This window comes from Cricetulus griseus, chromosome 8, assembly GCF_003668045.3.
Source record: "Cricetulus griseus strain 17A/GY chromosome 8, alternate assembly CriGri-PICRH-1.0, whole genome shotgun sequence".
NCBI classification, from domain to species: domain Eukaryota; kingdom Metazoa; phylum Chordata; class Mammalia; order Rodentia; family Cricetidae; genus Cricetulus; species Cricetulus griseus.
The window spans coordinates 75,486,923-75,511,423 of record NC_048601.1 but is presented as its reverse complement, the minus strand read 5'-3'; the positions used below and the strand labels follow the sequence as shown (position 1 = coordinate 75,511,423).

The window sequence follows — 24,501 nt, the reverse complement described above, 5'->3', positions numbered from 1 at the left end:
TGCTTCAGGGTGATTTGGAAAGTAGGATTTCTATATAATAAACACCCAGAGTGCCTGAGAGGCTCTCAAGGAACAGGAGTATGTTCCAAATCAAGTGAAAGGGTGTTTAGTAGGGAAATAAGCCAGAGCACTGTGTCAACAGGACGATAAAAATTTTGATGTAGGAGGGGGGAAGAAAGCTCCAGCCTAGAATCCTAAGACCGGATTTGCTAGTTGTCTCTCACGATACAAAGTTGTCTCTTTATGCCAGTTTTCTCACTTAGAGATGGAACTGAGGGTTTTACTTCTGAAATGACATGAAGTGTAGAAAGAGGCCGAACATGCTGGCTCAATACCTGTAATCCCAACATTTGGGAGGCAGCCTGAGGCTAGCCTGAGCTACACAGTGAGTCTCAAAACTAATAAATAAAGACACGTATTTGGAAAAAAAAAAATCAACAAAAGAAATACTAGAAAAAAATGTAAGCTTTTCATGACTTCAAGCCCAGCCTGGGCAAAAAAGTGAGACACTATCTCAGAACAAACAAATAAGAAAGACTTTAATGACTATTAAACAAAACAAACACCCAACTAATGCTGTGCACGCCTTTAATCCTAGCACTCGGGAGGCAGAGGCAAGCCTAAAAATCAAAATAAATGGTAAGCCACCCATATGTATATGAGTTAGAAGACTCAAAAACTGCTAGGATGGCAGGCCTCTCCAGACTAATTTGAAGGTTCTCCACAAGCCTAAAAAATTCTAATAAACCTTCTGAAAGAATTTATAAGCTGATCTCAAGCTTCCATGGAAAGGCAAAGGATCACAAGAGCCCAAAATTATTAGAAAAGAAAAATAATTCCTGATTTCAAAACAAAGTTACAATAATTAAGACACAGTATAAGTGAGGTAAAAACTGGGTGTAGACATATCAGTCAACAGAGAATGGAGAGTGATAAGGTTAACTCTTATAATTATGGTCAGCAGTATTTCAGGACGGTACCAAGGATAGCCACTGCAGGAAAGTATAGACCTCTGAACAAGATTTAGAACAAATGAATCTTTACATACAAAAGATGACTTTAAACACCACATCACATAAACAAAAATGCACTGACCAGAGCTAAATAATTACTAGATCCAACAGATAATTACTAGAACCAACAGATATGTCCAAGCCTTTTGAGACTCCTGTATGACATTGCCATTTTATGAATGGCACACTAGCTATCCTGAGATGCATGTGTGGGCGTGCTGAGAATCAACTTGTAAAATGAAATCATAGGAGAAAATCTGTGTGGCCTTGACTAGGAAAAAAACAAACCCTCAGGTCTAATACCAACAGCACAATTCCCAAAGGGGAAAACTAAATTGCATTACTCACCATTTGAACATCAAATTTTATTTTTAAAATAAACAGAAGTGCCAGAACAGGAGAACTTGTCATCAAATCATACGCCTGGTAAGACTTGTGACAAAAATATAGAGCCAATGAGACCAGATACCACACTTGATCTTACCCAAAAGGCTGAGAGGTGACCCCATATATACAGAACTCTTAGGAGCTCAACAGGAAGACAAAAGATCTGAGTATCCTTTCCACAAAGACAAGAACCCAAAACCATCTTCATTATCCTCTCATGGATGACGTCCAGATGAAAAGCATCACAAAGTGCCTTCACATCATTTAAGGCGGCCACACCAAAAACATGAATAATGACAAGTTTGGGTAAGATGTGGAAGAACTAGACTGCTCAACACACTGCACATGGACATTTTGAAGAAACACAGGCAGTTTCTTAAAATGTTAAAATTTTAGAAGCCATTTCACACCCAAAGGAAATAAAAATGCTTACATAAAACTTCTAAACAAATGTTCATAGTCATATTTCAATAATTAAAAAACAATCTAAACATTCTAAATATTCACTAACAGACCTACTGCGGTAAAAACCCATAAAACCAACTACTACTCAACAATAGGAGGAACTACTGCCAACATACCACATGGATAAATTTGATGACATCAAGCTAAAGCAAGCAAGCCAGACGCAAAAGGCTGTATCATCAGTGACTCTATATGAACTGTGCAGAATGGGCAAGATAAGGGTTCCCAAAGCAGGGAATAACTGTATCCAAAAACAAGAGAGCTTCCTAGACAGAAATATTGTAAAGTGGATATGCTGATGACTGCATATCTCACTTTCACTACAAACTATTAACAATGGCTGCCTCTGGTAAGTTGATGCCTGGGAACAGGAGTGGGAAGGACACTCATCAAATACTCAAGGAACATTATCTCTAATGTTTCACTGGGCTGTATTACCAGTTCAAGAGACAATCAACAAAACAAAGGCTTGAAGTGATTAATGAGTTTGATGGTACAAGGCTGGAGAAATGTTCTAGCCCTATAAAAGTGGTAAACTGATTCTATCAGCATGCTTACTTAGTTCAAGGTCCAAGTTTTAAAGTAGGATATCCATAAACATATCCCCAAGAAAGCTGCTGTATTTGGAAAAGGATAGAAAAGTTCGTCCACACAGTAACTGGGTGGTTAAAACGGGTACCTTGAGAAATAAACTTTGTGAGCAGGGAGCTGAGAGAGAGATAGCTAGACCTGTTTCTCATACCAGAATGACCAAAGCAAGTAGATTTGCAATCTTAGTAGTGAAAACCTCTGATAATTAGGGCCTAAGGTCCATGCACTGGTCTGCCCTTTGAGGAGATGGTACGGATAAGCTGATGAAGCAAGGGCTGGTGTGCCCGGCCTCAAGCCAAGTGTGATAGCAATGGATAAAAACACAGACCTCCTGAATTTCCAAGATACCCAACCAGTTGTAAACACACAAAGTCAGGGAAAACCCATATTTACAATGCATTTTTTGATAAATTGCTATGAAAAGCTAAATATTCAAAACTATAGTCTAAAAATAAACTTCTCACAACAAAATGTACTTATTCATCCCTCTATGATGGTGAAAGCCAAATGACACAAAACAAATACTAACTGGGATGCTGAGAAACTGAAATGTTCACAGTGCCTATGGGGATGAGAAACACTAAAGGCACTTTTCAAAGTCTGGAGGTTACCAGATGCATGTGATCAAACAATTCCACCCCTAGGTATAGTCCCAGGAGAAGGGAAAACAGGCCAACACATTAAAAATATGTACATGCTCATCCAGCTATGTTGAAAATAGGCAAAAAGTAGAAAATCATATCCTGAACTTAATGACAAAACAAAATGTGGCATTCAATTCAGGGGAGTACTTTGTCATAAGAATAATAAACACGTGCTATAGCATAACACGAAAGCATTAGGTGAAATGCAGCCCTACACCCCAGAGTAAAGCCCAAGGCATATGGGCAATCAAGCTATGGCGCAAGGAATGCTGGCTTCTACTGAGATTACAAAGTTACCGTGAAAGACTTGCACTAATGTCCAACTAGTTTTGGAGATACACCATGGAATACATTGTTAAAAATTCACTGAGAAAAGCCAGGTGTTGATGGTGCACACCTTTAATCCCAGTACTCGGGAGGCAGAGGCAGGCGGATCTCTGTGAGTTCGAGGCCAGCCTGTCTACAAGAGCTAGTTCCAGGACAGCCTCCAAAGCCACAGAGGAACCCTGTCTCAAAAAAACAAAAAAACAAAACAAAACAAAAAAATTCACTGACAGATGCTTTTGGCAAGCAAAAGACCAGGTCACTCTGTCCACAGAAGGACGCAGGCACTTTATCGCCCTCCAGATGTAGACTGGCTCATTCTGTTCAACATGGGGCTTCCACATAAAGATTAAGTGTTTCCAAGTTGAATGCTATCAGCTAACATGGTTTAAACTTTCTGTTATGTATTATCTTGGAAGAAGACAGGTGACCGCTTCTCTCTAATATTTGAGAATAAACTCACCTGATAGTGCCAGTTCTACTACCCAGGGACCAGGAAAATGCCAAGACTTCAAGGATGTTTTCTGGCCTTTCATAGTAGCTTTTAAATTAAAAAATACTAGATAATACCCATTGCTACATTTATTGGTTAGACATCAGAAAGATCCAGGAAGGAAGCCTTTAAATTACAGATTGTATTTATGGAGACAGGATCTCATATAGCCCAGTCTGGCCTTCAACTTGCTATGTAGGCAAGGGTGACTGAATTTCTGATCTACCTGGCTCAGCCTCCCAAATTCTGGGATCACAGGCATTCGCCACTATGTCCCAGCTGCTTTAAACATTTTAAAAATCTAAAATTACTTCTATTTTTCTCACTAGTCATATTAGTCAATAAATAGACAACCTAACTGGCAGGTGTTATAGTGTATACCTGCATTCCAGCACTTGGGAGGCAGAGGCAGGAGAATCGGGAAACCAAAGTCATCTTTGGGTACACAGCAAGTTAAAGGCTAGCCTGGGTTACATGAGACCCTATCTAATATAGATAACTACTCTGAATATAAAAATTGAACTTGGGAAAGCATATGTGTTAGCTTAATATCAATGCCCTTCAGTCAGCTAGGCACCCAGGGGGAGGATTTTCCTTCTGAGGAATAGATTGATGGTAATCATAACTACCTAAGTTTAATCCAGAAATACATTCTAGTCAGTCAAAATCAGAGAGGCTCAACATCAAACTAAATGGAGAGAAACAACATAGTTCTCAAAGTTCTAGCTATAGCAATAACACAACAAAAGGAGATCAAGGGGATACAAATTGGAAAAGAAGCCAAACTCTCGCTATTTGCTGATTTGATATGATAGTATATATGTGACCCAAAAAATTCTACCAGAGAACTCCTACAACTGATAAACACCTTCAATAATGTAGCAGGATACAAGACTAATGAAAATCAGTAGCTCTCCTATATACAGATGACAAATGAGCTAAGAAGGAAATCAGAGAAACATTACCCTTTATAATAGCCACAAATAACATAAAATACCTCAGGGTAACTCTAACCAAACAGGTGAAAGACCTGTATAACAAGAACTTTGAGTCTTTAAAGAAAGAAAATATCAGAAAATTGAAAGATCTCCTATGCTCTTGGATAGATAGGATCAATATAGTAAAAATGGCAATCTTAACCAAAAGTAATCTACAGATTCAATGAAATCCCCATCAAAATACCAGCACAATTCTTCAGAGAACTTGAAAGAACAATACTCAACTTCATATGGAAAAGCAAAAAACCCAGGATAGCCAAAACAATCCTGTACAATAAAGGATCTTCTGGGGGCATCACCATCCCTGACTTCAAGCTCTACCATAGAGCTATAGCAATGAAAACAGCTTGGTATTGGCATAAAAACAGACAAGAGGACCAATGGAATCAAACTGAAGACCCTGATATCAACCCACACACCTATGAACACCTAATTTTTGGCAAAGCTAAAAATATAAAATAGGGACTGGAGAGATGGCTCAGAGGTTAAGACCACTGACTGCTCTTCCAGAGGTCATGAGTTCAATTCCCAGCACCCACATGGTGGCTCACAACCATCTGTAATGAGATCTGGTGCCCTCTTCTGGTGTGCAGGCATACATGGAAGCAGAATGTTGTATACATAATAAATAAATTTAAAAAAATAAATAAAATAGAAAATAGAAAAAAGCATATTCAACAAATGGTGCTGGTATAACTAACTGGCTGTCAACATGTAAAAGGATGCAAATAGGTCCATATCTATCACCATGCACAAAACTCAAGTTCAAATGTATCAATGACCTCAATATAAATTCATCCACACTGAATCTCACAGAAGAGAAAGTGAGAATTACACTTGTATGCATAGGCACAGGAGACCACTTCCAAAATAAAACACCAGTAGCACAGACACTGAGAGCAACAATTAATAAATGGGACCTCCTGAAACTAAGAAGCTTCTGTAAAACAAAGAACACAGTCTACAAGACAAAACAGCTCCCTACAGAATGGGAAAAGATCTTTGCCAACCCCACATCTGACAGAGGGCTGATCTCCAAAATACACAAAAAACTCAAGAAACTAGACACCAAACTACCAAATAATGTAAAAATGAGGCACAGATCTAAACAGAGAATTCTCAATAGAAGAATCTCAAATGGCTGAAAGACACTTGAGGATATGCTCAACATCCTTAGTCATCACAGAAATGCAAATCAAAACCACTCTGAGATTCCATCTTACACCAATCAGAATAGCCAAGATAAAAAAACACTAATGACAGCTTATGCTGAAGAGGATGTGGAGAAAGGGAAACACTCCCCCACTGCTGGTGGGAATGAAAACTTGTACAGTTACTGTGGAAATCAGTACGGTGATTTCTCAGAAAATTAGGGATCAACCTACCTCAAGACCCTGCAATACCACTGTTGGGCATATACCCAAAGGAGGCACATTCACATTACAAGGACGTTTGCTCAACTATGTTCATAGCAACATCATTTGTAATAGGCAGATCTTGGAAACAACCTAGATGCCACCCAACTGAAGAATGGATGAAGAAAATGTAGTATATTTACACAATGGAGTACTACTCAGAAGAAACAATGACATCGTAAAATTTGAAGGCAAATGGACAGAACTAGAAAAAACTATCATTGAGTGGGGTAACCCCAAACCAGAAAGACAAATATAGCATGTACTCACTCATAACCGGATACCAGACATAATGCAAAAGCCTACAGTCCATAACCCCAGAGAAGCTAGAACCCTCTTCCAGAAACAGATGGAAGCAGATGCAGAAATCCACAACTAACCTTTGGGCCAATTTCCGGTAGTACAATAGAAGTGAGGGAGGGGCAATAACATTAACAAAGGAGTCAAGACCATGATTAGGAAACCTACAGAATGAGCTGACCCCAGCTACTGAGAGATCACTGACTCAGGTCTGACAAATGGGGAACCTGCATAAGACCGAACTAGACTCCCTCAATATAGGTGTCAATGGTGCGACTGGGACAATATATGAGGCCACTGGCAGTTATTGGGTCCAAGATCTAACTCTAATGCACAAATTGACTTAGCCTAGACACAGGGGTGTGGGAGGTGGAGAAGTGCCTTGGTCCTGTCTCAAAGAGATGATGGTACAGACAGACTTCCTAGGGGAGGCTTCCAAGGAGCAGATGGAAGGTGAAGAGTGGGGAAATGGGGGGAGGAAGAGGAGAGAAGGGAGAGGGAACTGGGATTAGAATGCAAAAAAATAAATTTAAAAAAGATTTAAAAAATCAAAGGGGCTTTATAGCACCAAAACATGCTGCTGCTGCTTCTTGTCAAAAGGCCTTTAGAAATGTCCTTATCAACTACAGTTGACGTCCAGATAATTACAGTCTAATAAGAAAATAACTGGCCCACTAAGGGGTTGCATAATTATGTGAAAAAAAAAAAAACCTTTTGACGTGTAATTCCTAAAAACAAACGTTAAAAGGGAGACCTAGGGTGTAAATGATACCCATTAAGATAAATTGCTGGGCGTGGTGGCACACATCTTTAATGAGAGGCAGGCAGATCTCTGTGAATTTGAGGCCAGCCTGGTCTGATATTGAGTTCCAAACAGCTGGGCCTATGTAGAGAGACCCTATTTCAAAAACAAGCAAACAAAAGTGTGTGTAAAACCTTCCTCAGAACATTAAAGGGGTATTGTATCTGAATAGGTTCTGGTTTTTGATTTTTTTTTTTTCTGGTACCCATATGAGTAAGCACTGAAGATAGGAAAACAGCTGTGGCTACCAAGGTGGTTAACATGCTATGGAGGTCATTGTGGTCAGGAAAGTTCCCAGAGGCAACAGGGCTGAGGAACCTTGGAAGAAGGAAACAAAGGTCTTAACTCCATCAACATGTGGGGAGAACAGGAAGTTGACTCATGCTCACAAAAGCCTTGCAGAGTGGCCACACAGGACAGCAGCAATTCAAAGTTTTCTCTCAAATTGGAAACATTCTGGTTTGAATGTGGCTTTTCTTCTTTCTTGTACTCCCTTGAAAACTTTAGTCCCTGGCTCAATTGTGCAGAGGGATCATGATCACTCCAGGAGTAACTCTACCATCTATCTGCCTCAGGCAGCCAGCTGCACCTGATCTGTGAGGGTTACTTGGAGGCTCTGATCCAATTTTAGGATTCGTGAATAAAACTTCATACTTGAGCCCGGCGTTGGTGGCTCATGCCTTTAATCCCAGCACTCGGGAGGCAGAGGCACGCGGATCTCTGTGAGTTCCAGGCCAGCCTGGTCTCCAGAGAGAGTGCCAGGATAGGCTCCAAAGCTGCACAGAGAAACCCTGTCTCGAAAAACCAAAGGAAAAAAAAAAAAAAAAAAACTTCATACTTGAGCCAGAATTAATTTCCACTTCAGATCTTTCCATTTTGACCAGGTCCCCCATATTTCAACTGTTTTAGATTAAAATTTCAAAAGAACCATACTACATTGAGCTTTAATTGATAAGAGTCCAGCTTACCAGGACACCAGATTTTCTTACTAACTCTGCATTATTTTATTAAAAGACATCTACTGATAATTGACTATTTAGAAATACAAAATAAATTATATGTACATTAGCAGTTTAAATGTACTGCTTCCCTACTCCTACATATTTTTACGTAGGAAATTTGTGTTTATAATCTTGAGGTTGGGCTAATAGGATGAATAAACTGTGTATTAACAATGTAACTACAGTCCAACTAATGTGTAAGAATCAATAAAAAAAACTTCAGAGAACAATAAAAAGGCTATAAATATAAAAGACAATGTAAGAAATATAAAGTATTTTTAAAAACACACTTCAGAGTATAAGCAATGTTAAAAATTAAAAGCTCAGTCCCTAAATTGAGCCTGGGATAACGCAGCACACACTCAGCCCTGCTGAACGGGAGCTTCGGAAACCTTTCCAGAGATGTTACATTTAGAGGCCGGAGTCAGTGGACTATAGATTATAGACAGCAATTCAATTTTGATTAGCTAACTAGGTAGCTTTTGTAACTTCTTCATCAGTTTATGTTTTCCTCAATCATCAAGATTCTAAAATATATGTCTAAAACAACCTTTAAAAATATCGACTATCCCCATGTGTTGCGCAGGCACGCACGCGTGCGCGCGCGCGCGCGCACACACACACACACACACACACACACACACACACACACACACACACACACACACACACGCAAGCAAGCAAAACCACTCATGTAAATCTAAGAAACATCTCCTTTGTCTGTGCCTGTGTCACAGATATGATTGCTAGATATGATGGCCTTTCCTTCTGAGACGGAACTACTGTTCTCTAAAGATCTGCTCCTGACTATACTGATCAGTCCTGGGAATGGACTGCTATGGTGGACATGCCCTTCTCACCACAGATTTAGCTACAACCCCTAGTTTTGACATACCCATACTACCTTGAAAAGTAGAAAAATTCCTTTCACGCTCGTGTGTTTAATTTTAAAATGACACTTATTCAGCCCAGTTTTACTATGTTGTGGTTACAGAATACCAGCTTACTTATAAGACTACTTTGGGATTTGCCAACATTTTGCCTAACATACAATTACTTTTTGCAAATATCCCATAGATGTTTGGAATTAACTATGGATGCTTCCTCTTGAAGCTTGTTAATACTGTACCAGTCCCCCATACTTTCTTCATGTGTATGTGAGTCTCAAAGAAGCATGTTATCGCACCCACTCCATGGGTCATATTCCGGATTAGCATCATGTGTGGGTGGACAAGTCAACATGTTAAAGTTGAAGATTAATCTCTTTAAAGCTTCTCTTTTGACATGAAAAAAAATGTACCACTGTGCCATATCCACAATTTGAGAATATGGCAGACACTTAACAAGTAGCATTTACTCAGACACACACCAACAACAAAAACACAAAAACCACATAAAACAAATCAACAACAAAACATTATCTTTACATCGTGTAGAAAACTGCATTTCTTATTTTCAAATGAAGACATTACCAGCTTAAAAGTAGAAATGGAAAAAAATTTTTTTTCAACACAGGGTTTCTCTGTGTGGCTTTGGAGCCTATAAACCAGGCTGGCCTCGAACTCAGAGAGATCTGCCTGCCTCTGCTTCCTGAGTGCTTGGATTAAAGGTGTGCACCACCAACACCCAGCAGAAATGGAAATTTTTATACAATTCAGGCAGGGATAAAAACTAAAAAAGAAATTTTGTACTCTTATAGGAAATTAGGTATTTGTGTAGCCTGATGCAACTATCCCACTTCCAATATATATGCAAAAGACCACCAGAGAGAGACAAAGATCTGCACTTTGTATGCTGGAAACCTGGGCTGAGTGTCTAGCAGAGCACGTGTAAATGTGAAGAAATTCCATGGAGTATTATGCAGTGATTAGACACCTGGGTTAGATATACCTGTGATTAGATGTCAATGGGTTCTGAATTTGTGAGCATAAAAAAAGGAAAAAAGTGGTGTGCTTTTTATACACACACACACACACACACACACACACACACACACACACAGAGGTTTGTTTTTTCTTTCCTTGGTTTTGGGGAACAGGGTTTCTCTGTGTAGCCCTGGCTATCCTGTAACTTGCTCTGTAGATAAGGCTGGCCTCCAACTCAGAGATCCGTCTACCTCTGCCTGCCAAATCCTAGGATTAAAGGCGTGCACCACCACCACCGCCGCCACCGCCGCCACCACCGCCACCACCGCCACCAGCAGCAGCAGCAGCAGCAGCAGCAGGTTTAAGAACTCACATGACTAAAAATATGTATTTTAAAGGCCAGTCACATGACTGAAATAAGAATAGGTCGAGGGAAGTATTTTTGGTAAAGGGAGGCCATGAATGGGACTGCATTTAATTCAACCAATTATTTTTTTTTCTGTCAGAAATGATAGTGTGATACTGTAATGCTACAATTTGGAAGATTGAGATTGGAGGATTACAAGCTTGAGATCAGCTTTGGATTTCACTGTAAAACTACACATATAAAAAAAATGATGAGGAGGAGGAAGAGAAGATAGAAATGGCATAGGAACTGCATGGTACTTCTCTCTCACTCCTCTTTCTCCATAATTCTGAGAGGATTCACTATGAAAAGACTGGAGGGTCGGATGATCATTCAGGCAGAAAATAAAAATTAACAAGAGACCTGGAAATCTGCTTTCTCTGCACACCTATTAACATCACACAAAAACAAATTTTGGGTGGGGACAGGGAGTTGGAGAGCCGGCTCAGTGGTTAAGGGTACTTTTTGTTCCTTGCAGAGGACCAGGGTTTGATTCCCAGCACCCACACAGTGGCTCAAAACCATGTCTAACTAGTTCTAGGAGATCTGATGCCCTCTTCTGACTTTCATGGGCACCAGAGAAGCACCCCATGTGGTTAACAGACATACATGCAGGCAAAACACTCATACACATAAAATAAAAACAAACCATACCTACACACAAAAATTTTATGGTTTCTCATCAGAAAATATATCTAGCAAGGGTGTCCAAATACTTAGTGGAGTATTTGTCTTTGTAACAAGTGGTGTTGGGACAACTGGACAACAACACTCAAAGGAATAACACTGTACCCCTCCAACCTTTAAGGAGTAGCTGAAACTGGCATTAATAAACAAAGGCTAAAATTATAGACCCACTAGAAGAAAACCAAAGAGTATTTTTTGTGTGACTCGGGGTTGAACATTAGTTTCAGATCCAACACTAAGGTACACAAGTGATGAAAGTACATGAATAGGACTCTGCTGTATGACGTGAAATCAACTGTCTGGAAATCAATGCAAAAAATGGAAGAACAAGCTCAGAGTGGTGGCACACATATTTAATCTTAGTCCTTGGTTGGTAGAGGCTGGAGGATTTCTTGAGTACCAGGAAAACTGAACTGATCTACATAATGAGTTCAGAGCAGCTAGGGCTACATAGATACTTTTTTAAGGATGGGGTGGGGTGTGGGGGGGGGGGAAAGAACATGTTTCAAATCATACACCCATTTAAAGACTTGCAATCAGGCTTTGTAGAGGGCATACACAACTTGACTAAAGAAACACTCCTGAAGTCAATGACATAAGTAATTATTACTGTCAGCATTACTGTATTTCCAGTTAAAAACTTTTGACTTTTGTATGATTAAAACAACAATAAACAACAAATACATAGTCAGGTACGGTGCACATATCTATAATCCTAGGACAGACATTTTGAGTTCAAAGCCATATAAAATAAATAAATCTTTTAAAAATAAGTAATGTCTATTAGAAGATAACAAAAACTGACTCAAGAAATAGAAATCAAAGAAAAATACACGACCTATGGGCCATGGCAATCACTGGTAAATTCTATCAAACACAAAGAATTAACATTAACCACAGCACTAATCCTAACACTCATCATCAAAACACCACAGGATGACAAACTCACACCATTATCCTGACAACAAAGATAGCAAAGACATCAACAAGAAAACTGTAGGCCATAGGAATATACATGCAAACATCTTCAAAAGTCTAGCAAACGGGATCTTATGGCACAAGAAAAGGATTGCATAACATAGCAAAATGGGAATTATACCAGGAATGCAAGTTTGGTTCAACATGTGATTATCAATTAATGTATACCATATGAATAGAAAATGGGATGGTGGTGATGATCAACCCAATAGATGCCAAATCTGACTAAAAGCAAAACCTTTTATAGTAAAAATAAAACACAGACAAGGAAAAGGGAACTTCTCTTCAATATAGCAAGTCACAAGAGGAGAATCCGCAGCTAACACATTCTCAACTGTGAAAGATTCAAAGTTCTCCTGTGAACAAGGTACCTGCTTTACCATTTAACATGCTGCTAGAAGTTTTCGGTAAATCAATTAGAAAAATTAAAACCATCCAAGTTGAAAAGGAGGAAGACTGTATTTGCAAATGAAGGGAAATACTACATGCTCTACAAGAAAATTAAGAGTTAACAAATAATTCTAGTGCTCAGGAGGAAGATCTTCACAGGAAGATCTCTGTGAATTTGGGGCCAGCCAGGTCTACAGAGTGAGTTCCAGGACAGCTAGGGCTACACAGAGAAAACCTGTCTCAGAAATAAAAAAGAAAAGCAGAAAAGAAAAAAGAGTTAACAAATCAACTCAGCAAAGTTGCTAAGGTACAAGATCAACATGTAAAAATTAGCTATGTATCTACGATATACCAACAAATAATCCTAAAATAAAATTAAAACAATTATAATAGCATCAAAAAGAATAAAATATTTACAAGTATGGGACTCTTAAGGGACTCTGAGTGGTCAGAACAATCTTGAAAACAGGACAGTTCTTTCTATCAAAACTGATGAAGAAGATATACTGAATTCAAACTGGTACTGGCATAAGGAAAAACAAACCAATGAAAACAAAATACAGCATCCAAATGTGGACGGACACTTGAAAGCACACAGTCACATGATTTCTGATGACAATGCCAAGGAAGAAATGAGGAAAAACAGTCTAACAAATGATTTTGCCAAAACTAGACACAACATGCCAAAGGACAAAGGTAGACCCTTTCTGAATACCACACACAGAAATTAACTCAAAATAGAATTTCTAAATATAAAAGCTATACTAAAAAGACAAAAATCTTATGGCATCAGATTTGGCAACAATTTCTTGGATATGACCCTCCAAAACACAGGTAACAAAAAGTACATGCTGCACTATTAAAACTATGTCAGTCAACATATAGCAATCATATATACAATCAATAAAGTGACTATGTGGAAGGCTGCCTACAGAATAGTCAAATATATTTTCAGATTATACAAATTAATAAGGGGCTACTATAATGAAGATATAGGAAAGTCTAACAACTCCAGTATAAAAAGCCAAGCAGCTAAGTTTCTAAAGGTCAAAGGACTTAAAAAACAAAACAAAAAACCCAAAGGCCAAAGAAGATATACAAATGGTTAAAATGTGTACCAAAACCACAGCTAGAAACCACTTCCTATTCAACAACTTAGCTAGTAGATACAATTAAAAAAAAAACAAAAGCAAAAGCAAAAACAAAAAACAGAAAATAAATTCTGGCAAGAATGTGTTGAAATGAAAACCCTTTTGCAGTACTGAAGAGTGTAAAATCATGTAGCCACAGAGGTGGCGGCCTGCAGGAGCCCTCACAATACTGCTGGCAGAAGCATAAAAGGACAGCCACTGTGGTCTTACCAGCTGGGCAGTTCCTTAGTAAGAGAGAATTGCCATATGATTTGGCATTTCCACTCTTAGGTGTACCTCAAAGAACTGCATATAGGGATCCAGGACCAACCCTATTCACATCCAAGTATCTATCACTGGATGGATAAAAACCCAGTACCTTGTGTACACATACAACACAATAGTATCAAACATGAAAAACTGATGTACTGTTTGTGCTTTAACATAGATGAGCCTGGTGGCTGGACTGCAGCTTGGTAGTAGAGCATTTGCTTCAAAAGGATGGTGGCCTTGTTCAATCCTGGGTAGCGGGGAGGCAGGGGGAGCCTGACAAGAATCACATACTATATGGTGGCATTTATACGAAATGACAGAACTGACAGGTTCTTAGAAGCCGATTATTGGCTGCTAAGGGCTAGTGAAAAGGGCAGAGCATGGATTATTGTAAGCCCCAAATGTCATTATTTAAGTGGGGAGGGGGAGAAAACCACCTGGACTCTTGAGATGGAGTCTCACAAAGTATCTCAGGGTGGCCTTAGACTTAGAGCAATCGTCCTATCTCAGGTTTCTGAGTACTTCAAATACCAGTATGTATCATAATGCCACAAATACCAGTATGTATCACAACGGCTTGTGTGGTTACACGCAAACCTTCTACCTGGATCCTTTTCCTTCTTTCTGGTGTTATTTCCAGGCTTTAAAAAAAAATCAATTAACATATGTAACCACTATCATTTCATATCTACCCAAAGTTCAGTCATGAGAAATCCTGGGTATGGTAAACTAAGCACCTCCTGTCTCCTTCCCTATAGGCCAGCAGAGTCCGTGAAATCCTACCACAAAGTATTTTTGAGCACAAACTGCCAAAATAGATATTTATTTATAAATTATTTCACTAGCTATATTATTATAAAATATACAAAAAAAATTTGAAAGCTTGAATAAAATAAATATATATTCTACTTTCCTTACTCCAATGGACAGAGCCATCTCTCCTTGGAGAGCTCTTCTCCAGATCTAACTTTGTTTTTTGAAGACAGGTTTACAGTACATAGCTAAGGCTGGCCTAAAGCTCATGATCCCCCTGCTTCAGCACCCTGAATACTGAGATAGCAAGTGTGCACCACCATGTACATGGTTCTCTTTTTACTCTTGGGTAGAGCATCGGCCTTTACCAACTCTTTTATTAAAGTCATGTGACCCTAACAGCCTCTGACTACTGTGGCATCTACCATGAGGAATTTGGAGGTCTCTGTTACTCTGTAATGATTTATGAAGACAGATGAGGAAACTTCACTTGGGTATTTGTAACTGAAGTAACTAATGATTTTGAAATTCTGACTTGCTTTTATAATGATAAGTGATTACAACTTATCTTCCAGCATGTAACACCAAACTTGTAGCTTATTTCTGGCAAACACATCCATCCACCAGGTGTATTTATCCCCCTGTGGCTTTAATTTGTCTTTTCATCATTTATTTTAGCACATTTGTTTATTTATTTTAAATCATGTTGTGGCTTACCCCATTTTCAATTTTTATATGATCCTAATGTTTCATTTACTTAAAAACAATGTCGGATTATATGTGTGTATTATGTTTAAAAGCAATTGAAATACTTCTCAAAAGACAGGAGGAAAGAATAAAAAACAGACTCCCCCCACCCCCATCCCCCACAGGGCCAAACAGAGGCCATGCTAAACTTGAAGCTCCCTGGGTCAGGGGCTTCCTTTTACTTCAGATTCTGAAAAATACCTAGTGCAAAGCTCTGCATCCAAAGGGTGACTGGCAAGTGTGTGTTGGTGGAAAGAATGACAACAAACAATAGCGCTGTGCTACACTTTCTCACTCTTTTCCAGCTGGGAGGAAATGTTATAGTGAGGAAAGGGCAAATGGCTTTTTTTTTTTTCCACCTGTGTGAAGAGATTAACTAAAAAGTCCACAAAAAAGGCAGTTGCATCCCAGTTGGAATTTGTAGCCGTGTACCTGGATGTGCCTCCTTCTGGTGTGCTCAGAAGTCATTTGAGGATAGCCTGTGCCCAGTGCACTCTTGCTGTACTTGCACCGCTTCTCCAGATATCTCCTCTGTTGATTAGCAACACTGCTGTATAATTTAATTCGCCTGGGTGACACATACAGTCTTTCCTGGCCAAAAGCTTGGATCAACCGGGCTGTGTCAATGGTGGATATGGAGCTACTCCTTTCATTCAAAGTCACATCCCTGTCAGTCTGGGTCAATACATCAGAGTCCATAAGAGAATTAGTGCTGGAAAAAATGTTGGGACTATCTGTGAGGAGCTCACTTTCCTCTGAGAGTCTAGAATCCGAGGAGGTATTGCTGGCATAATCAAAATCCGGCTGTTTTCTCAGGATGTATTTATCTAATTTAACCTGCTCAATCTTAATCTTATTGGACTTCCCACCACAATGAGAAAGCACCCTGCTTTTCCTAAAGTCACCTGTATTGTGACCCCTCTCTAGGCTCTTACATTGCTTCCTCTGCAACTTGCCTCTCTGTTGATGCTGCCTCTTCCCGGTCCTCCACCCCCTCACTCCTCGGCCCCCTCTGCTATCATCCTGGGTACTTTCTGAGGCCTGCAGTGAATGTGTGATGGGATTCTGAAGCAGTTTAGCCAAACGATCAAGTCGTTCCACCAAAGAGAGTTCTTTCTTATCACAATTGCCAGGTGATTTCTGCTGTTTCTGTCGCTCCTGAAACTTATTCCAAAGTTCATTCAAACTCATGGTGCACTGTGTTGTTAGCTCTGGAGTGACCTTCTGATCCTTTTTTTGGTCATTTGTCTGTCTTTTGCCTTTTGGGTCTTTGGCCTGATTCTTGAGAGTATGCATCTTCTCATTTTCTCCCAAATTCAAATTGATACTGAGACTCTTAATTCTGGTGTAATCCATCTTGGTCTTGTCTGCAATTGGGCCGGGGGGAGGAAGGCAGCTGTGCTCTGAATGATGGTGAAAGAAATCCTTCCAAGAATGCTTCATGAATACACTCCTTCCCAAAGACTCATGGCAGAAATCTTGCTCGTGTGGCAGGTGTACTGGATGATGGAAGTAAAACTTGGCTGACCTGAAGACAGAGTGAGTGGTATTTTCAAATGCTGAATGACATTCAGACTCTGGGAAGAACAGAAAGAAAAAAAGATTTTGTAAAAATTTAGAAATATTTGTATTCCCTTTATAAAAACTGGGGTTTTGTTTTGTTTGTTTTTTTTTTCTTTAGACACAGAACATGTGCTTAGCAACCAGACTAGTATGGATTCTGGATTAACTCTGCCATCATGTGGTGACAGAGCTGGGTCTGGATCTCAGATGAAAGAGTGCTTGACTAGAATGCACAAAGCCCTGGGCTCAATTCCTAGCATGCTAGAAATTTCATTTATAGTCCCAGTATTCAAAAAATAGAGACAGGAGGATTAGGAGTTCCGGGTCACCCTCTGCTACAACACCCAGCTCAAGGCCAGCCTGAATGAATTATTTGGTACCCTGTCTCAAAAAATAAAAACAAGTGGTCCAAGCACTAGAGAGTACAGAAGCCATTGGACCTCTGTGAGTTCAAGGCCAGTCTGATCTACACAGTGAGTTCTAGGCCAGTCAAGGCTACCTTGTCTCAAAACACAACAAAACAAATCTGTATTGAACTCTTCCCATCATGTAACAAAGCTGTGTGACCTCCAGGACAGCCCTTTAGTTCTACACACTATACTTAGTTCCCTTATATATTCGTGACCTGATCTTTATAGGTAAATTTTTGTATGTGTTTTCTTTTAAAACTATCACCCTGCTAGTAAGACTTAGATGAATATCTTCAGTTAAAAACCCAGAGATTTCACCATCAGCACTAAGTTGGTGGAGTGAAAAAACTTGCTTTAAAACCTCACGTTTAAGCAATCATTCCACATCAAAATAAGCATTGTTGAATGCAATCGTATCTTCCAGTAAACAGTTTACTAGAATGTGTTTCTCTGAACTACGCATTAGAACTTCACCTTTAATTGCTGGACCATTCAAAATCATGGCAGCGGCATTCAGAAAACCCTTATGCTGGCTCATTCCTTTGGTCCTCTTCACAGTCAAGTTGCTAAAGTAGCAAACATGTATTTCCTGTTCTCTAACTCATTCCCAAACCAAATCTCTCTTCAAATTACTCCACACCACTGGACTATAACAGCTCAGATGTGATCAATGGTCTCCTCAAAGAGCAAATTAATTCTATTGAGATAGCATACTCACACCTAAAGTTCCCTTTCAAGATGATCACACTTCTTCCCATGGTTTTTAGTATCATTTCAATGTCAATATATACTCCTAGATTTACACTTCACACTATGATTTCTCTCAATCCCAGATTTATAGCTATATATCAGACTATCAGTTGTATGTACAGTCACCTTAACTTCTAAATGTCATTAACTGAATTCTCTTCTAGCCTTTACTAAGAAATCCATAAAAAAAAAGTTAGAATCAATAAAAAAGCTTAGGTAGGTTTCAAGATAAAAATATGTGTTTACAACTTGAATTTATATACCTACAGTAAGTAAACTGAAATAAAAACCAATTCTAGCACAAACATAAACATGTATCAAAGGATATACAAATATAGCTACGCGTATGTGCTGTGGTTTGATTGACAATGTTCCCTGGAGTCTCAGACATTTGAATACTTGGTTTTCAGGTGGTGGCACTGTTTGGGAAGGCTTAGAAAGTGTGGCCTTGCTAGATGAAGTCTATCCCGGGCAGCAGGCTTTGAGGATTCAAAGCCTTAAACCATTCTCAGTCACACTCTGTGCTTCACTCTTGCAGTTCTAAGATATGAGCTCTTAGTTTGCTGCTCCAGTCACCATACCTGGCTGCTACCACACTTCCCCACCATGATGGTGACAGACTCTTATCCCTCTGGAACCATAAGCTTCTTTCTGTAAGTTGCCTAGTTGTTTTATCACAGCAATAGAAAAGAAACTAATACAGAAGTGGTTCTAATTACCAATCTGACTACATTCACCACACAAAATGGAAAAAAAAGCACTTCATGTAAGTTTTATGTAATACATGCATACACACCCACAAATACAAACATATATACCATTAAAAGAAAGAAAACTGGGTTACCTACAAAAATACAGTAGCTTATAAATGACTACAGAATTATTATATCCCAATATAAAAATATTTAAAAATATAATTCTAGTCAAAATAGCATAAAAATAAAACACTAGAAAACAATCTTTAAAAAACAATTGCAAAATCCATACTCTGAATGTTATAAAGTATTACTATGAAATTAAATATCTAAATAAATGGATAACACCGAAGTATTCATAGAGTAAAAAAAAAAAAGAAAAAAAAAGAAAGAAAGAAAGAAAGAAAGAAAGAAAGAAAGAAAGAAAAGAAAAAAAATCAAACAGTAACACTCTTCAGATCCAGTGCAATCCCTATCAGAATCCCAGTTTGTTTTTTTGTAGAAACTGACAAAATAATTCTAAAATTCAGATGTAATTTTAAGGAACCTATAGGAGACAGGATTCTGAAAATAAAAAAAAGTTGAAGGCCCAACACATCTCTAGGTCAAACTTGACCATAAGTCAACAGTAATCAAGACAAACTGGTACTATTCACAGGATCAAAGCACAGATCAACAGACACTACTGACAGTCCTAAAATAAAATTATGTATCTATAATCAATTGATTTTTGGTAAAAGTCTCAGGACCATCTGATGAAGAAATAGTTATCTTAACAGCTAGTGTTATGATAAGTGAATACCCGCATTTATCGAAACTGAAATCTTCTATATTCCAAAGAACATTATTACAAAAATAAGCCAGGAGCCTGTAATTCCAGGGAATGTACTCGGGAAGCGAAAACAAGAAAATCACAAGATCAATGTCTGTGTGAACATTATTCTCTGTCCATCTTCCTTCTAACCCTAGCACTTGGCAATCACCTTTCTACATTCTATTTCTATGATTTTAGTCTTCTTGAGATATTTCATATTAGTAGAATCAAAAAATATCTGTGCCTTAGTGACTGGACTATTTTGCTTAGTGTATGCCCTCATAAGGTTCACCCATGTTGTAGCATGTGATATAATTTCCTCATGATGTCTTCATAACAACCATCTTTAAATATATAATACATTTTTCTTTCTTGTTGTTTTGTTTGAGACAAGGTCTAGGTACATATTCCATAATGACCTTTAATTCACTATGTATACCATGGTAGCCTATAATTTGTAATCTTCCTACTTCTGCTTCCTGAGTGCTTGGATTATAGGTATGTACCACAGTAGTGGTTTAAATAGATATGGCCCCCCATAGACTCATGCATTTGACTGTTTGGCCCTTAGGAGTGGCACTATTAGGTGTGGCCTTGTTGGAGTGGACGTGGCCTTATGGAGGAAGTATATCCCTGTAGAGGCAGACTTTGAGGTTTCATATGCTCAAGCTATGCCCAGTGTGGCACACAGTCTACATTTGCTGCCTGCAGATCAAGACAGTAGATAGAACTCACAGCAAACTCTCCAGCACCATGTCTGCCTGCATGCTTCCATGTTTCCCAGCATGACAATAATGGACTGAACTGTAAGCCAGCCCCAATTAAATGTTTCCCTTTATAGGAGTTGCCGTGGTCATGGTGACTCTTTACAGCAACAGAAACCTTAACTAAGACAACTATTCTATAAAAGCTCTTCAGTGACCAATAATTCACTTTTTCCTTATCTATTATCTGATGGACAGTTGGATCACTTCTACCTCTTGGTTATAATGAATAACACTGTTGTGAAGTTTGAGGTCTTGCTCTGAATTCTTTTGAATATATGCCCCAAAGTGGGACTGCTATATCATATAGTAATTCTTTAAATTTTTTTTGAGGGAATACATTATTTTTCACAACTACACCATTTTACATTCCTGCTGGTGGTGCATTAATTCCAACTTTTCTGTATTCTCCCCAACAGTTGGTATTATTTTTGTAGTGTTCCTTTATTTGTAGCCATTCTGATGGGCGCGAGCTCTTAAATTAGTTGAGTGTCATTTGGAGAACCGTATGTTTAACTCCTTGTCCGTTTTTAAGTCAGGTTTGCTTTTTGTTTTCAAGGGACACATGTTCCTTATACATTCTAGGTTTAACTTTCAACAGACAGATGATTTGGGAATATTTTCCCAACTCTGTTGATAGTCTATTTATGTTCTTGCTTGCTTCCAGATGTACAAATTTTTGAGTTTAACAGAGTTTCATGTGTCCATATATACTTTTCCTGTCATGTCAAAGAAATGATTACCAAATACAGTTTCCTGAAGCTTTACTCTTATGTCTTCTACTAGTTTTAGAGGTTTAGGTCTTCTGTTTATATGTCTAATCCTCTTTGATGAAATTTTCATGTAATGATTTAACTTCATTCTTCTAATGTGGTTATCCATTTTTCTATACTATCAGTTGAAAAGATTATCTTTTTCCCATTGCATAGTACTTGTACCCTTGATAAAATTATTTTATATATTCTAAATGTGAGGAGTTAACAGAAACTCTTTTCAGCATACAGAGTTAGCAGACTCAATTCTTTGCCTCCTTTTCTTACATGGAAACTCTTATCTTCTGGGTGGTAAAATTTGACAGCTGAACAGTAATGGTTTATGTGCAGTATGCTCTTCTTTTTTGTCATAATATCGGGGCCAAAGACAAGCAAAAATTCATTTAATTTGTCTTTTTACTGTTATATATTGAAGTTACCCTTCTCAGTATTCTATAGTAACTTCAGGTTTCCATGTTTCAATACTAAGACATGATACTGTACTTCTAACATCATCAGCCTTAGAGACAGTCATTCCTCAAGTGTCTGGTGGAATTGGTTCCTGAACCTCTCATAGATGCCAAAGTCTGTAGATGCTTATATATAGCTATACATATGGATGTGTATCAGTACTTCTACACTTTAAATTGTCACTAGATTACGTTTAACACCAGAAAAGGTAAGTGCTAAGTCAATAGTCATTATCCTGTGCTGTCTGTGGAGAGTAATGCTAAAAAAAAAGAAGTCAACAAAGACAACTTTTTTCTCAGATGTTTTCTGCAGAGTTGGTTGAATTGGATATGGAAGACTGAATATATTGACTTGTAATACTGCTTCTATATATTTCCTTAGAATTAATATTTGTTTTACAAATTCATACATATGCAGACAAAGCAATATTGGAATGATATTTATAAATAAGTAAAATAGGAAAGCATCTTATTTTCGTCAGAATAGACCAGAAACACAGATAGATACACTAGGCCTCAGGCACACACACTGACATATACTGCATTACCAGAAATATCTATCTCTAAGGATCCTTCTTTCTCTGGACAGAATTCCTGAGGGATGGTCCTCTTAACATGGATCTCCTCCTTCTGTTTAATGGATTCAGTGTCTGGCAGGTTTTCAGTTTCTTTGTCTTGTACAGTGGTATCACCGGAACCTAAGAGAAGAAAATGAACACCCCAATAATATATATAAGAAGTTGACCCCAAAAGCCTCTAACCATCTATGTGTTGGAGGTACTGCAAAACAAATATCTATACCACACTGTTTAGAAAAATGTAAATTGGAAGGAAAAAAAAAAACACAAGTATATATAGAGCTACAGCATCACCATAAGGTATGCTGTGTCAACAACAGAGGAAGAAAAAATATTGCTCCCTGAGCTCTGAATTTTTGTAAGAAATGTTTTTGGTCTTTATCTCTTAGAACCAAAGCTAATCCTAAATTAAACATGCTACTACAGGCAATTTTTTTGTGTAATCCTATTGAAGTAATTTGCAAAGTAAACAAGTTGAATATCTAAAGAGTAAACAGATTTTGTATAAACGGTATGAGACTATCTTCATAAAAAAATACAATATATGTTAGAGACTATTTTAACTCAGTTAAAATGTATAGTATAGTTTAATAAATTCAACAACTGGTCTCACTGCTATTTATTTTTAAAATATTCTAAAATGCAAAAATAAAAAATAAAAACAGCTATAAAAACTCAACAAAACAGTATCTTACAGCCATAATCTAAACATGGTAAGAACTTCATAATAATGACTTGGAAACTGTATGCAAAGTAAGAAAGGAGGAGAGAATAAGAGGAAGAAAGTTTGCATTCAAAATGGATCATATGGCAATGACTGACATAAACCATGTAAGGCAAAACACCAAAAATTAGGGGGAAATGTAACCATTATATCAGATGGAGGATTAATTCTATAAACAATAAAGACAAAAGCAATAATATAAACAAGGAAAAAAGTTCTAGACAATCCTATAAAATATAATTATCAGAATTATGGTAACAAAACAAACAAAAAAACCCTTTTCAAGCTTTATATATATTTCATGTGGAGAGTATCTTGTTACAGTGAAATAAATTACTGAAAAAAGGAAAAAGCCCCTGGTAAGTCAATTTCTGACAATAAGATTATTTTGTAATATTATACATTCAAAAGTTCTGCATAAATATCTTAAAGAGTTTTAAAAATGTCAACTTAATCTATACCAAAATCAAAACATCAGCTAGAACCCTTCATTCAGCTGCTTCACATGATCGAGTGGGAAGGAGGCCTAGAGACAGCAGAGAGACACTAGAAAGCACACTGCTGCTTGTGATTTTCTAGCAATAGTCTTCGTAGGAGAACAGAGGAAAGGAGAGCCAAACAATCCAGTTCAGCTACCTGCAGCGTCCTGCAAGGAACTTCTTTCTTCAGGCCTTGTCATCTTGGTCATAACCCTTCTACTGGTGATCTCTTTCTGTTTTTGTTTGAGATATTCTGATCCCCAGTGACGGGTAATTTAACTGGGGTCTCAGGATATGGACATCATTGATCCCAGAGAGAAGACAATAAACAAAAGGCAAGCAACTTTCCTGCCCCTCCCTAACACACAGCCACTTCCAAGTCCTTTATAAATGAGGGGGAAAAAGCACATAGGCTCTGGTTTGGAAAACTGTAATAGCAATTACAAAGTCTGCCACATCTTTCAATGCACAACATCAGTTTAAATAAAGTAGCACTTTAAAATCTGTTAATAGTCTCAGGAAACCACAATCTCTTTTCTTTCAAATCAATTATGTTTTTCAAAGTAAAAATATGGGTTTAAACAAGTGCTTGGAGCTCTTTGGCCTTTTCAAAGTTTTTTATCAACTGTGGAGCTAATTAATATATCATATAGTCAAGAAAAACTTATACAGTCTAGATTTTACATATCATACTCTCTAAATCTCATGTAGTTACAACTTTTAAGCTTGTCTGATATTTTATGTTCTCTTTTTCCCTCCTTGATCATATGTCTGCTCTTACCTCTATCCATATTGCTTAAGAAAGAAATCAAAACAATGTTAAGAATGAAACACACAACG

General features: G+C 38.0%; 1 protein-coding gene across 13 annotated transcripts in view; it reads right to left on the bottom strand.

The window, feature by feature from the left end:
* Alms1 (ALMS1 centrosome and basal body associated protein) overlaps window positions 1-24,501 on the bottom strand; it is a 115,097-nt gene that overhangs the window by 9,068 nt on the left and 81,528 nt on the right. For 12 of the 13 annotated variants that reach the window (XM_035448833.1, XM_035448835.1, XM_035448837.1 and 9 more), the window contains 2 exons: window positions 22,429-22,578; window positions 16,095-17,239 (listed from right to left, as the gene is read on the bottom strand). In XM_035448833.1, coding sequence (XP_035304724.1) covers window positions 16,095-17,239; window positions 22,429-22,578 — 1,295 coding nt within the window. Of the gene's footprint in view, window positions 1-16,094; window positions 17,240-22,428; window positions 22,579-24,501 lie in introns of those variants that run through there. The other variant, XM_035448842.1, reaches the window with a different exon arrangement.